Raw genomic sequence first — 16,096 nt, forward strand, 5'->3', positions numbered from 1 at the left:
CCAAAATCTGTTTGATGACAGAGTATGACAGATGACTTCCCATAATTACATTACACATAGGTATCCAGGGTAATAAAATATTTAACATATTGATAATAAGCCTTCTGAACAAGAAGGAATAAAAGGTCATTCACATAAGCTTCAGTCCCGGTGGACACAATGTCCTCATTTGATGTCACTGACCTGGCAAGACATTACGTGACCATTTTGTCAGCTGAGGATACAGGAGAGAAAGAGTTTTTAATCAGCACTTTGGTGATCAGTTCCGCATTTGTTAGTGTGACCAACAAGAGGAGGTGGATGCACAGGCGAGAATCTTCATTGTACAGATGTTGGGACTGACTACTGTGCTGTGCAGGTGTGAGAAATCAGAATTAGAGGTGTAAGAAAAAAGTGAAATCTGAAGAGCAAGTTGAAATTGCAGGGAGTCCTGCACTAGAAAGTGGGGCATTTCTACAAGTAACCAGAACAAAAGTGAAAGACATGAATATGTGCATATTCATCTAATTTCCATGCTGGAAAATTCAGCTCAGCCCGTGTCTCCAACAGAGTAGTCTCTATTTCACTTTTTAAATTTTCTCTGCTGAGGAGAGTACCAGTATTGCTGTAGCTTGTTTGTATATGTGTTGCCAGAAAAACATGACATATGAATCAGTAAGGAACAGAAAAGGTAAAAAGCAGGGCCCTGTGCTCTCAAAGCTGAGTTGGAGGTGCTCAGTTACCCAGTTTTCTGCTCTGTGTAGAAAGGCACAAAAAAGAAAGAACAGACTCAGCATTGATGCAGCCTCCGTCTGGAAGGAGTGTTAGGACGGCTGGTGCCTTAGAGATCCCATGAATGATCACGGCTGTTCTGCCAGCTTGGAAAGGAGGGGATGAAATAAGATGCTCTTTCTCTGCCAGACCAGGTTTAGCTCCCAGACTTGAATTCGCATGCATCAAACACGTTTGACACACAGGATTTCAGGAACTATTCCTGCTTCCAGGAGGAGGTACAATGCTTTCTCTTCAGATACAAAGAACAGACCTTTTGCTCATGTGTTTTATTCCACGTGCAAGTTCATTGTGAAGATACATTTTCCCCACTGTCTGAGGTTCCCTTATTTTCATGAATTTCCATTTCAACCCAGAAGAACATTAGGCTAAAGCAAAGTAAGCTGATTTCTTTTTAAAAGAAAGAAATTCAGGCTTGCATTAGCTCATGGTCACTCAGTTATCTTTCATTATAATGTATATTTATAAATACAAACATTTATGTAGGAACTATTTAGAAAAAAAGAGCATCCATTAGAAACTCCCTTTAGAACATGAGTGTGGCTGAGCACTGGAACATGTTGCCGAGAGATATGCGCTTTTTTCTGTCTTTGAGCATTTTCAGACTTTAGTGGGGCAAGGCCATGAACAATCTGATCTATATCCCTGAAGTTAACCCTTCCGAGTAGAAAGGTGATAGGTCCAGCTTAGCTGAGTTTTTGTATTACTCTTTATTCCATGGTAGTGTGGCGTCTTCACCAAAGGAGATGTTAACATGAGCTTCAGCATCCAGAGCAATCTTTGCTCCATGTTCAGCCGTCCTGAGGATCTGGAATTGTCGATGATGCAACCGTGCATCTTCTGTATGCTGCACATGTTAGGAAAAAATATCTCCTGAGCAGATTTAAACAACTACCGTCATTTGTCACCTCAAAATCTATGGCAAAACCCAAGGCCAAGTGTCTCACCTAAGGTGAGTCCATCTATCCAAACCAAGGGAAAGACAGTGATGAAACGGAATCATGTTTAAAATTACTGTAAGTATTTTGTCTATATGTAAAACATTATAGCCTTACTGTCAAATGTTTCTAAAACCTTTAGGGGTAGAAACCATCTCTGTATGTCCTGCCGTGTTAGGAGAAATTTAGAAATTCATCTTCGTTAAGCAGCAGCCCAGTAATTCGGTGGGGGTGTCACTGATCTGGCAGCTGCTGTTGCCCATGCTTGGCTGTAGCTGGATGTAGTTGTGCAGGAGTAAGTTTGTGTCTGCTTAGAGCAGGGGTGTCAAACTCATTTTCACTGGGGGCCACATCAGCTTCGCAGTTGCCTTCAAAGGGCCGAATGTAATTTTGGGACTGTATAAATGTAGGAATAGTTACACTTATACAGTCCTAAAATTACATTCAGCCCTTTGAATGCAACCATGAGGCTGATGTGGCACCCTGTGAAAATGAGTTTGACACCCCTGGCTTAGAGGCTGCCCCAGGGTCTGGTTCTTGCAGCAGGATCTGCAGGTGGTGTACATGGTCATATGGCTGTGAACTTTCCCAAAAGCAGGAGTAAACATTTTGATTATTTAGACAATGCTTATATACAAGTCAGTTAACGTGTAATTCCTTTTCTCTTTCACCCAATAACTCTCTAGGGTACAAATTTTTTAGTTAATGGTAAGGGTAAAATAGATGGAAAGTTTTGGTGTGTTTTTTTGGTTTTTGGGTTTTTTTTAGTGGCATTTTGGAGTTCATCATTGTCTTGATTTATAGGTTTTCTCTATCAGAAGGGTGCTTTGCTTTCCCAGTCCTCCAGTCATCAGATCTCGGGGACATGCTGGTGCAAGTGGTAGATACTTTCTGTCCCAGGTTCCTTTCCTTAGAAATCCAGCACAGAGGAACGGTGTGAAAAAGGAGAACGTGATACGTGCTTGGATCCCAGCCCACTGTGGAGCTGGGATACAGCCCAAGGAGCTGGAAGGTGCTCCCAGATCCCACAGCACAAACATGGATCAGACAACTGTCTTACTCTCATATCTCAGCTTAACACAGCTCATAATGGAGGTGATGGATCATTTTGGTAAGGCATGACATAGTTGACATCAGTGCTTTTCTTAGTAGACACCGAAGTTCTTTCCCTCTGCCAGAAGCTTGTTCCACATGTAGTCGTGCTTTCGATTCCACCACAGCCAGAAGCGGTCACTGAGGACAGGGCATGACAGGGCAAACTTGCTGTGCTCCTTCTCGTGCTGCGCCCAGAGGGATTTCCAGCCACCTCCAGCTCAGGCACCTTCTCAACCAAATATATTCATATCACCTCTTATCTGTGTTTTGTTTACTCATGTGATTTTCCCATTTAAAGTGTACACTGTTTGTGTGTGCTGCCAAATTCCTCCTTTCTTGACAAAAAGTGTAATTTCCAGTATCGCATCACCTATAAGTACACTGATTGAAGTAACTACTGCTAATAACACAGTACATGTTTTCCTTTTATGATCGTCTTAAGTACTGCTTGATATGTCTTAATGTCTAACATTCCTAAGGCAGATGTTTGCCTTTCATGAAACATTAATTAGAATCTAAAAATCAAAGAGGAGAAAAAATACATATGTATATATGCATGTGCATCTGTTTGTCTGTGAACAGGAGATGGTAGAAACTTTGTATTAGAGAAAAGCAGCAAGTAGATATTTGAGGGCAAGTTTTTATCAGGAGGTTAGACTGATATTTAAGCATATTAAAGCAAAAAATCTACTATGTTTTTATATAGTGTGATTTGGGCATCTCACTAGCAGGTGAAGTTTTATAAACCCTAATGAAAAATAATCCGTATCATATTATTTCACAGTTTAATATGTAGTGTTATAAGGATACTTTCACCAATATCCTGAGTGGGAAGGTAACGTTACACAATCTATCAGAAAATTGCGTTATGTGAAAAGCTACTACAAAATAAAGAAATTGAGAGCTGGAAACTGGGAAATGCGATTCAATCTCCCTTTTCAAAAAACATGTGGAATACCCGCAACGTGCCTTTTAGCATCTGAAACTTGAAAGTCTTAGCAGAAAGAGGATAGTTTATCTGCAGTGAGATTAGCTCCCCGAATTAGCACTGTGCACGTGTTCTGTCAGTGCAGAAACATGCCAGAGAAGCCACGCAAAGGTGTTGGCACCGCAGTCATCTCTGCTTCCCACTGTCCTGGCTGGGCAGCAGCTCCCTGGGCTGCCTGCAGTCCCTGCTGCCCTGTGTCACCTGCTCCTGCAGGTGACACAGGACCAACAGAAGGCCATACAGAGGGATCTGAACCAGCTGGATCGCTGGGCCAATTGTATGATGTTCAACAAGGCCGAGTGCCGGGTCCTGCACTTGGGTCACAACAGCCCCAGGCAGCGCTACAGGATCAGGGAAGAGTGTCTGGAAAGCTGCCTGGCAGAGAGGGATCTGGGGGGTGTTGATTGACAGCCGGCTGAACATGAGCCAGCAGTGTGCCCAGGTGGCCAAGAAGGCCAACAGCATCCTGGCTTTTATCAGGAATAGTGTGGCCAGCAGGACTAGAGAAGTGATTGTGCCACTATACTTGGTGCTGGTGAGGCCCCACCTTGGATCCTGTGTTCAGTTTTGGGCCCCTCATCATAAGAAGGACATTGAAATACTGCAGAGAGTGCAGTGGAGCTGACAAAGCTGGCAATGGGTCTGGAGCACAGGTTTTATGAGGAGCAGCTGAGGGAACTGGGGCTGTTCAGCCTTAAAAGGAGGCTGATGGGAGACCTTATCGCTGTCTGCAACTACCTGAAAGGAGATGGTAACAGAGAGGGTGTTGGTATCTTCTCCCAAGTAGCAAGTGATAGGACAAGAGGAAATGGCCCAAAGTTTCACCAGGGGAAGTTTAGATTGGAGATTAGGAAAAAATTCTTCACAGAAAGGGTTGTGAGGCATTGGAACAGGCTGCCCAGGGCAGTGGTGGAGTCACCATCCCTGGAGGTGTTTAAAAGGCATTTAGACGAGGTTCTTAGGGACGTAGTTTAGTGCTGGAGTTACGTTAGGTTGTGGTTGGACCTGAGGATCTCTTCCAACTGAAATGATTCTATGATTCTATGGCACCTGCCTTGGGCTTGCGTGACCCTGCTGCTCTGTGTGCTCAGGGGGTCCTGTCCCACCCATGGATCCAGAGGCCAAGATTTTCAAGACTTGAACTACACCCATAATTACTCACGTGAGAGCTCTAGTTTCTGTAAATGCTAAGCGGCCAAAACCCATCATGTTTCCTTCTGCAGCCCAGGTTCCTTTTGAATGCCAAGCGAATGCTAGCGGTCCAAGGATTTTCATCAACTGCTTATTACCATCTGAATGAAGATATGTTATATTCTTGTTTTCTGCTATTATTTAATTGGCCTGCACTTTTAGTTACTGCAACTGAAAGGCTGCCTAGAAGCTTTGCATGTCTCATAAAGTAATAATTCACATTGCTAAATTTATACACTGCTTGTGTGTTTGAATATTGTATATTTATAACTTTTTTCCTTTAAAAACTGAGGAAAAACTGTTAATATCTGCATGTTCAAAATTGGCCTAAGGTTGAGATATGAATGTCTGTTTGTTGGTTCTGTTCTGTATTACCAAGGCACATTGCCTGAGTATTTTGCATAGTAATAACTCCCAATCTTTTTTCTTGGCCTGTCTGTTTATGTGGTTTTGTGTGTGTTATATGCAAAAGTATCACAAGAAGAAAGTTGCTGGATTTTCCAGTTGTTCCTTGTGTTGATTGCTTCTGTCCATGTTCTGAACCTCTTCATGTAAGTTCTGAATTTCCACAGAAGTTGTAGTATTGGTGGTGATCATAGGCAGTTGCCACTGGAGGTGGTGATGATGGTCCCCTGACCCTTGGCCACGGGTTCCCATCCTCTCCCATGTGTCAGTCCAGGCACTTGGCAAACTCCACTCTTCAGGGAATTCAATCAGTGATAGCAAGCAAGCTGCTCAGGTGTTTTCTTTTCCAGAAATGACTTATTGTTATTGTGGGTCCCTGCACTGGCTTGCCAGAGGAGCAGGCAAGTGCCAGTGCCAACACACGGGAAAGCAACTGGAGCAGGACTGTCCTGGTACGCCAGCTGAGCCAAATCACATCTTTCAACAGCCCAGAGCCTGGGAATCTCAAGAGGACCACGGTTCGCGTTATGCCCATCTTTTGGGGCACGCTCTGACCTGCCAAGCCCCTCATCTGGGCTGACTGCCTGCTGCATGAGGCCAAGCCAGACCTAGTTCTCCTTCTCATGGTGGCCAGAATGGAGGGGACACAGCTGATATGTGGCTGGGTCTCAGCTCAAAGGGAAGCTAGCATTATTTTTTTGGCAGCCATGGACTATTGTTAAGATGCAGTCATAAGTCTTTCATTTAACTACAGGGCCTCTCAATTTGAGGAGAAACTTCTTTACTCTGAGGGTGCCAGAGCACTGGAACAGGCTGCCCAGAGAGGTTGTGGAGTCTCCTTCTCTGGAGACATTCAAAACCCACCTGGACATGTTCCTGTGTGATCTGCTCTGGATGAACCTGCTTTAATAGGTGAGTTGGACTAGACGATCTCCAGAGGTCCCTTCCAACCCCAGCCACTCTGTGATTCTGTAATACAGTCTGAATGCTGTATAGGGGGAAGTTATGGTGGAGTGAGGTTGAAATTTGGGCACAAGCTAGTCTATACCTATTGACTCTGGGTCAGTCAGTGTGTTTTCTGTGAGGTCTTCTGTGAGGCAGGCAAGAGACATCGCCAAAGAGCCTGAGCTCATAGCAGGGGGGACAAGGAAGAGTAAAGGTGACAACCACAAGCATGAAAACGCAACCCTGGGACACTGTTTGGGTGTGTACGGCAAACAGCAAAGTGGCAGCTCACTGCACATCACTGGCTCCGTGCTGGCCCTATCAGCCAGCCCTTGCCCAGCTTGCTTGCCGGGCCATAGGCAGTGCTGGGAAGCTCGTACTTTGGTGGTCGAAGGTGACTGCATATTTGCCATGGGGTGAGATCAGGGGAGTGGGCTGTTTGTGGGGAGCAGCGACTTGTCACCGCGTGGTATCTTGTCGGTGTGCAGCAGCACTGAACACAGCTCACAGCTTTAATAAACATACTGTGGTCCCGTGGCAGGTCTGCTCTGTATCGCTCAGAAAACTGGATCAGTATAAAAAGACCCGGTATGTGTTTTTTTAACAGCGTTACCGCATACGCCAAGGGCCTTTCCCAGTCTGTGTGTAGAATGGAGGCAAAACACCTAGGGGGCCATGGGCAGTGTTCCTAGAAAGGAAAAATAATCCTACATTACCAGAGTTGTTACAGTCTCTGTCTCGTGCAGTGCAGATCATGTTCAACAGAACTTGATGGCCATCTACTGGCAAAGCCCCTATCTGTGTTTTACCTTGCAGACTTTTTTTGCCTCAGAGACAGGAACCTGGCCATGTGTGAGTTGCAGAGATGCACGTTTTCACTTCTAGCTGGAAATAACACAGCTGAAGTTTTGTAAATCATCCTGAAGGTTCCCATTGATTTCATTCATTTCACCCTATGAGCAGTACTGACTGCAGGTGTTGCAGCTGCTTATGGATTCAACCAGCAGTCTCCCAGGATTTCTGCTAGTGTAATAGTTTCTATGCTGCTATAGAGAATACACTGGAAATAAAACAACAAATTAATAAATGTCGAGCTGACAGGTCAGAATCCAGTTTTCTTCTTTGTTAATTTATCTTTCAGACTTAATCTCTCAGCAGTAATTTGATACATCCTGCAGTTTGCCTGGGCTGTTACCTATGGTGTCAGTCCTATTGCTAAACCCTACCTGGAGCTGTAAAGGCTGCCTGACATCTTGGCCATCAACAAGAGATTGTGAGGGGCAGTTGCAGTCAGGAGAGGCTGCTAAGATATGCTGAATTTTTTTAATTTTTGTGGGTTTTAAAAAAATCTATTTTACATGATTTTAAAACACATTGTAAACAAAAAGAGAAAAGCTCAGTTAAAAAACAAAACAAAACAAACCCCAACCAAACAAAAAAAACCCCAAAAAACCCCCAACCTGTGAGTTCCCCTGTCATGTCCATTCTCAAAGTCTTTGTACAATGTGGTGCCATCAAACAGTAGTTTCTGGAGCCCTGTGCTGACCAGAGCCACCTGGTAGAACACCCATGGCCTTTAAAAGGCACAAAACACAGGTTTGAGGACTTTTTTAATGTCTCTCTGTGTGGTTGGTGTGGTATTTTGTAGAATTTGCTTCAAAAAGAGGAGAGTGTCCCTTTACTGCTGCAGGACCAGGGGAAAGAACCAAATCACCTGGAAGTTCCTGGAAGAGGGACTAACCTCAGGAAGTTCAAAAAAGCGCCTTGTGCTCTTTTTAGAGCTTCCTGTGATATCTCCATTTACAAAAATCACACAGCTTTTATAAGGCCGAAATAAGGCTGGTGGTATGAGGTGGGATCTGATCAGAGCAGTTCCCAGCAGTGAGGTCGTTTTCTTGTACGTGACAAACAGCTTTTTACAAGGGGTTGATCCTGCTCAAGGTTTGTTTTATCTCGGGGCTGGAAATTGCGGCAGCACTATAAGCTTGATCCTCCTCTCGTTTAAACGAGCTGTACTATCCAGGATCTGAACATCCTGTTACAAAATAGGCTTGTAAATCACATAGAGCAAAAATGATACACAAATATTTATTTTTAAAAAGATAAAGTTTTCCTGATTTGAGCACTGGATTTTGTACCTTCAGTACTGAACTTTAGGATTTGGTTGCCATATTTGCTTTTTATTTTAGCTAGTGAGATGTTTAAAAAACAACCAAAGGAGTAGCAAGACTGTTGGCGGTGAATCATTTAAGCCAAGATTTTTATTTGCCTTGAGATGCAGATGCTCCAATGCAATTCATAAGCCATTTCTGTGATGGCTAAACATATCCGTATTGCTGTCACATAGTTAAAGTGCTGATGTGTCTTACTCTCCTGGGGACTACTTTTTGCTAGTTAATGTTGATCTTATGGCTTTCTGTCCATTTCTTCCTCTATTTCAGAAATAGCCTGCATGCCCGTTTACACACATTGTATTATAAGCAAAAATAATTAATCTGGAAAATCTCTGCCTGAAGGTGGAATACGAATATATATCAAATGTTAAGAAAAAAAGAGGGCTGTCAGAAAGAGAGTGCTCCATTTTATTTTGTTTTAATGGTACTTTAAATTAGGTTTGAACTGTAAAAATATTTAAACAAAAAGAAAAATGCACAATTGAACAACCATGAATTCAAGGCTGAAAGATTCATAATGCAGTGAATTGGAACATCAGTGAAATCACATGCTAATGGTTCGAGATCCTTTATGCGAAGTTTTAACCTGATATAAATAGTCCTCAGCAAATTCCAGCAATCTCTAAAAGTCAAGTTTGTGCCAGAACAGCCACAGCTGTGACAGCAGGGGCTATTGTAAGAGAAGGCTGGAGATTGGTATTGACACAGGAGCTTCACAGCAGATGCATCAACGTCAGTGCTGCTTTCAAATGCCTTTCTTACTACCTTAGCTTCCCCAAAGGTTCTTGCTTACTACTTTTCCTGATCAGATCCAGTTTCTTTTCCTCCGGTCTATTTTCATTTGACAGTTACAAATTCTTTCAGGAGAACTGGGAACTTGAATTGTAAGCATTTAGAAGAGCTGGCTGACAACTCTCATTTACCTTGAATGTCAGTAAACCCAGGAATGTGGGGGAAGCCCCAGAAACCTGATTAAAGCCAATGTTGTTCCCATACTTAGAGTAGCTAAACCGGCTTCTATAACTGTAGATGAACATGACTGCTGTGCAGTGTAACCATAATGGGTTTGATAAGCAGATCAATTACTAATGATGTATAGCTGAATAAATATAATTAATGGAAGTTGATGAGGGTTTGGATCTTGGCATACCAGGTCGATAATAGTTTATGACCCAGGTTTATCTAACTAAGGCAAGTTGCTTGTTGTAGCAGGCTTTCTTCGAGTATTAGACTTGGTACGCACTGTGTTTAGAAACTAAAGCAACATGACATTTTTGTTTTAATTGCTTAAAATTGGGATAACAGATAGGCCTTAGAACGTTGCTGTAAATTGAGTATCTCTGATGAGCACTCGCGTTTCTGTGGGGATTGTTTGCTGGCCTTGTGCCAATAAACTTTTTATGTATCAGTGGTCTGAAAGGAAATTTATTGACTTGCAGGTGATAAATTGAGAATTGTTAAGTAAGGAATTGGAAAAATTGCTGCTGCCAGGTGTTATGGATCTCTTAGCAATCTGCATGCAAGCAAACAGCGGGTGTTTGGCCGAATGCGAGGATCCATAGTCCAGATCTGGGTACTGGAAACGCTTTTTCATAAAAGGTTTCAGGATTGTTATCTATCTAAATTTGTCAAAGAGAAGCCTATGTATAAAATGGAGTCTATATATAACATTGTTTGGAAAGCAGGGTTCAGTGAGCTTATATCTGAACACATGTGATATAGAGATAAAGCTCAGATGAAGTCAGGCTATTACATTATTGGAGCAGCATTTAAGGATTGTGGTGTTTTCTCTGGCAATAAGCACTTCTGAATCAAGACTTGCATTATTTCATACCACTAAATACGCTGTAGTTCAAGCACAAATTGTTTCAGTGGACTATGTTGTAGAAGAGGAAATATTTAATTAATTTGTTAGGGTAACTTCCGTCACAGTGATATATTACAGCTGATCTTTTGGGGCCCAGAGTATACACCATGATCTTGCTTCATTTTTTTTTGCTTCTGTTCTGTTTTCTAGTTCAATTTCACCATTCAGTATTGAGAGCACAAGGCGTCAGAGAAGGTCCGAGTCTCCAGACTCCAGGAAGCGGCGCATCCATCGGTGCGACTTCGAGGGATGCAACAAGGTGTACACAAAAAGTTCCCACCTGAAGGCTCACCGGAGGACGCACACAGGTAAGACTTTGCTGGCACTGTGTCTACGGTTAAGACAAACACGTTCCTTTCTGCCTGATTTAGGACGTATTGAACTCGTCATCCTACACTAAGAGCTAAAGGCCAACACCTGGATAACAGAAATGTCTACGGGTGCATCAGCATTGGCATCCTGGTGCAGATCAAGAGTGCGCTTTTGAATTGAACTTCCCTGTCATCCCCATTTTGCAGCACAAGAGCAGTGTCAGCACAAACCAGGCTCTTTTCAGATGAAACTAAATGGAAAAGTGGCCTCCATGAACACACCTACTGTGGTTCAATGAGCAATGGGTCATCTTTGCTCGGGACCAACCAGAGCTAGTCCAAAGAAAACCCTCAAGAAGAGCATAAAATGGGGACATGGATCTTCAGCACCATTTTTTTTCGCTCTACAGACCTCCTCCTTTTGAGCTACTACGTGCTTTTACAGGTGTAGCCTTTGAATGCTAGGTGCTGCTAAATGCTTGAAGTTCAAATGCTCAGTGTTTCTTTCTGGAGGCTTTTAAAGGCACCTGCCACGTACTACAGAGGGAAATCAGTCGCTTTATGAGAGCAAGTTACACTAGGTCCCTATAACAGAGGTGCAAGGGAGGTCCCAGTCAGTGATGATAATAGGTAACATTTAATCAACTCCTGGTTTTCTTATTAACTTTACAGGCTATTACTAGTCTACATGACAGGCACATAAGGGTCATTGAAGCAGTCACAGAATCACAGAATGTTAGGGATTGGAAGGGACCTCGAAAGATCATCTAGTCCAATCCTCCTGCTGGAGATGAGGTTTCACAGGAATGTGTCCAGGTGGGTTTTGAATGTCTCCAGAGAAGGAGACTCCACAACCTCCCTGGGCAGCCTGTTCCAGTGCTCTGCCACCCTCACTGAGAAGAAGTTTCCTCTCATATTTAAGTGGAACCTCTTGTGTTCCTGCTTGTACCCATTGCCCCTTGTCCTATCATTGGTTGTCACTGAGAAGAGCCTGGCTCCATCCTCATGACATTCACCCTTTATGTATTTGTAAACATTAATAAGGTCACCCCTCAGTCTCCTCTTCTCCAAGCTAAAGAGACCCAGCTCCCTCAGCCTTTCCTCATACGGGAGATGCTCCACTCCCTTAATCATCTTTGTTGCCCTGCTCTGGACCCTTTCCAGCAGTTCCCTGTCCTTCTGGAACTGAGGGGCCCAGAACTGGACACAATACTCCAGATGTGATCTCACCAGGGCAGAGTAGAGGGGAAGGAGAACGTCTCTCGACCTACTAACCACCCCCCTTGTAATACACCCCAGGATGCCATTGGCCTTCCTGGCCACAAGGGCCCAGTGCTGGCTCATGGTCATCCTGTTGTCCACCAGGACCCCCAGGTCCCTTTCCCCTACGCTGCTCTCTAATAAGTCATTCCCCAATTTATACTGGAACCTGAGGTTGTTCCTGCCCAGATGCAGGACTCTACACTTGCCCTTGTTATATTTCATTACATTTTTCTCTGCCCAACTCTTCAGCCTGTCCAGGTCTCGCTGGATGGCAGCACAGCCTTATGGCATGTCAGCCACTCCTCCCAGCTTCGTCTCATCAGCAAACTTGCTGACAGTGCACTCTATTCCCTCATCCAAGTCGTTGATGAATATATTGAATAGTACAGGTCCCAGTACTGACCCCTGAGGCACTCCACTCGATACAGGCCTCCAACTAGAATCTGCCTCATTGACCGTGACTCTCTGGCTTCTTCCCTTCAGCCGGTTCACAGTCCACCTCACTACCTGATCGTCCAGACCACACTTCCTCAGTTTAGCTGCAAGGATGCTGTGGGAGACTGTGTCACATGCTTTACTGAAATTAAGATAGACCACATCCACCACTTTGCCATCATTCATCCACCTCGTTATGTCCTCATAAAAGGCTACGAGGTTGGTCAAGCATGAATTCCTCTTGGTGAAGCCATGCTGACTGCCTCTAATGGCCCTCTTATCCTTGATATGCCTTGAGATGGCATCAAGGATAAGTTGTTTCCTCACCTTTCCAGGGATGGAGGTGAGGCTGACCAGTCTATAATTACCCGGGCCCTCCTTCTTGCCCTTTTTGAAGACTGGAGTGACATTTGCTTTCCTCCAATCCTCGGGCACTTCTCCCATTTCCCAGGACTTGGCAAAGATGATGGAGAGTGGCCTAGCAATGACTTCAGCCAGCTCCCTCAGCACCTGTGGGTGCATCCCATCTGGACCCATGGATTTATGGATGTCCTAATTGCCTAATTGCTCCCTAACCCAGTCCTCATCAACTGAGGCAAACTCCTCCATTGTCCTGCCTTCCTCTGGGGCCTCAGCAGTACAGGCCTCCCCAGGACAGCTTCCGGCAGAGCAGACAGAGACAAAGGCGGCATTTAGTAACTCTACCTTCTCTGTATCTTCTGCCACCAGGACACCCACCTCATTCATCAGTGGGCCTACATTGCCTCTGGTGTTAGTCTTATCTGCCACATATTTGAACAAGCTCTTTCTGTTGTCCTTGACCCTTCTTGCCAGGTTTAATTTTAAGGAGGCCTTAGCTTTCCTAGTTGCCTCTCTACACCCTCTGACAACAGCCTTATATTCTTCCCAAGTGGCCAGCCCCTCCTTCCGTGATCTATAAACTCTCCTCTTCCACTTGAGCTTGCCCAGCATTTCCCTGTTTAATCCCGCAGGTCTCCTGGCTCCCTTCCTTGACTTCCTACGTGTTAGAATGCTCTGATCTTGAGCTTGATAGAAGCAGTCCCTGAACACTAACCAACTATCTTGGGCCCCTTTACCTTCAAGCAGCCTTGCTCATGGGATTTCTCCTAGCAATTGCTTGAAAAGGCCAAAGTTGGGCCTACTGAAGTCCAGGGTTGTGATTCTGCTTGGTGTTCCTGCCACATGAGATCCTGAACTCCACCATCTCATGGTCGCTGCAACCAAGGCAGCCCTCAACCTTTACCGCTTCAACCAGACCCTCCTTGTTAGTGAGGATGAGATCCAGCAATGCACCTCTTCTAGTCAGCTCCTCTGCCCTCTGCATCAGAAAATTATCGTCAATGCACTGGAGGAAGCTCCTGGACTGTGGCTGTCTGCCTTCCAGCAAGCATCAGGGTAGTTAAAATCCCCCATGACAACCAGGGCCTGTGACTGTGAGGCTGCTCTCAGCTGTCTGTAGAGGCCTCATCAACTTCCTCACCCTGATATTGTGTCCTATAATAGACACCCACAACAGTATCACTATGATGTGTAGTTGTAATTTTATGGTGGATAAACTCAGGAGTGGCAATTTGAAGTCATCAAGAACAATTTAAAAGAGGATTGCTTGGATGGCTAGAAAGGCAGTGGACGGAACGCTCTCAGTTTCAGTACTGTTCCTTACTCTGCTGCTTATTTGCTTAAATTAAATTTATTGATCTCTCTGCTTTTAATGTACTTCAGCATTCTTGTAACTCCTTGGAGAAAAGATGGTGTTTATCCAGCATGTAGCACAATGTTGTTCTTTGCTGAGGATCTGCTGGCACTTTCTGTAGTGTGATGTACTCTAAAGAGTATGAAATATTTTTTAAAAATATTAAGTGATGGCTCCTCTATTTCAAATGAGGCCACGTCTCCATCACTCTTTCCAATATGTCTTTTGGTTGGTTGGACTTTTGTTGACAGGAATACTGAACAAGGCTCCATCCTAGTATCCCCTGCTAAACCAATTTCTGTAAGGTAAGCGTCCCTTCCTTGAACAGCAGAAATGTTCTGGTGATCTGGGAATTTCATTACATTTCCCTCCAGGCCAGGTATTCTAGTTTCTTCATATCTTCCCATTAATGCGTGTGCTTTCTCCTTTGTCTTAATTTATCATGTCTTTTCTTAATTGTTTTTTTCTTCTTCCTTGTTCTTTCCCATCTTCAGTGTAGTCTTTCATCCCTAGCCTTCCAGTATATTTTATATACCATTTCCCTTTCACCTTGTTCTCTGTCATTCATGTTTTGCTTCTTTTGTCCCCATCTAACACTGCTCTGTCCCTTTCCTTCTCCTTTCCATGATTTCTAAGTCGTTTCCCTGTTCTTGCCTGTATCACCCTTTGAGCATTAGCTGTCTGTGGCAGATGAGAAGGCAGAGAGCCCAGCAGAAGCATGAAACCAGCAGACTTTTTGGTTTGAACCCACAATACCACTTACGTGCTTGTGCCACAGAGGTCGCTCTTTTCTAGCCTGCCAGCCCAGGAGTGTAAGCGAGCACTGTGTAAGGAGCTGAGTTACAAAACCAGATGTGAACAACCTCAGAAATGTCACACCCAAGTTAGCTCAGAAATACAGATGGCTCTTCTCTGCTGTGACATTTTAAATCACTAAGCATCACATTTGTCATGAGTCTGTAAATCATTAGTGATCTCATGGCTTGTGGGTAACGCACACAGGTCAGCCTTAGATAGTCTGCACTGCTGAATGTCTCACTGTGCACTTAGGGTGCTCAAACCGGAGCACTGAAGGCATGAAAGGATGTTGGTAATTAGGGCTTTTGCAGCTGTAACTCTCCAGCAGCATGCAGGGAGTTTCTGTACCTGCTGTAATCATAGGATCCATCTCCTCAGCCTCGGTTCCCTGGCAGCTGGGTGTCTGGGCTGCACTATCTGTCTGGGATCTCTGGGTAGTCAGAGAAGAGGGATTGGCACCTCTGGGGCACATTATTCCCTCTCCAGGTAGACACAGGGACTGGCTTGCAAAGGTGCTTCTCTCTTTCACTGCTGACTACAGAGTCAGCCCGGATACCTCCCTGTGAGCTGGCTGAAATGAATCCCCACCCCAAAGGCAGCTGCCTGGAATATTTTGCCGTCATGTTGGATGCTGGTTTATTCCTTCAGGGAGAAAAGAAAGATAATATAAAATCAGAAACCTTCATTAAATGGTCACCTGTTACCTGGTTTATGTTGTCATGTTTTCACAGCTGCTGCAGTGTAAGAAGTGTAGTCTAGAGAGAAGGTGAGCACTGAACTTAGCCAATGGATCCAGTGAGAAAATCTGTATTGTGCTGTTAAAATTAAATGTGTTTTACAGAACTCTTCTCAGGTCTTGGTAAGAAGCTGGTATATAGATGTAGCATTGGCCATGAGCATACTCCATGTAATAATCTCATCTTTCTTACATTTTTTATCTTGGCCTTTACTTTTGCTTCAGGCAAAAGAAGTTAATTATTCACATATGACCCACAGTAATTAGTGTGCTGTGTTGGATAAGTATAAATGAAGTATGACAGCTAGGCACGCAAGGGTGAGCAAGTTTCAGTAGGAAACTTTCTGAGAAAAGATCACAGAAACTCAGCATTGCATAATCTGGGCTTTTTTTTTTTAGACCAGTTGATCTTGCTGACAGTCATTTAGCTAAGCGGGATGTGTTTGAGAGCTATATATATAGTTT

At 44.1% G+C, this 16,096-nt stretch overlaps 1 protein-coding gene across 3 annotated transcripts in view; it reads left to right on the forward strand.

The window, feature by feature from the left end:
- KLF12 (KLF transcription factor 12) overlaps nucleotides 1-16,096 on the forward strand; it is a gene marked incomplete at its 5' end in the record, with an annotated part of 148,189 nt that overhangs the window by 118,389 nt on the left and 13,704 nt on the right. For 2 of the 3 annotated variants that reach the window (XM_080358963.1, XM_080358964.1), the window contains one exon: nucleotides 10,525-10,682. In XM_080358963.1, coding sequence (XP_080215089.1) covers nucleotides 10,525-10,682 — 158 coding nt within the window. Of the gene's footprint in view, nucleotides 1-10,473; nucleotides 10,683-16,096 lie in introns of all 3 variants that reach the window. The other variant, XM_080358962.1, reaches the window with a different exon arrangement.

Source organism: Nesoenas mayeri (genome assembly GCF_963082525.1).
Source record: "Nesoenas mayeri genome assembly, chromosome: 1".
In the NCBI taxonomy this organism is placed as follows: domain Eukaryota; kingdom Metazoa; phylum Chordata; class Aves; order Columbiformes; family Columbidae; genus Nesoenas; species Nesoenas mayeri.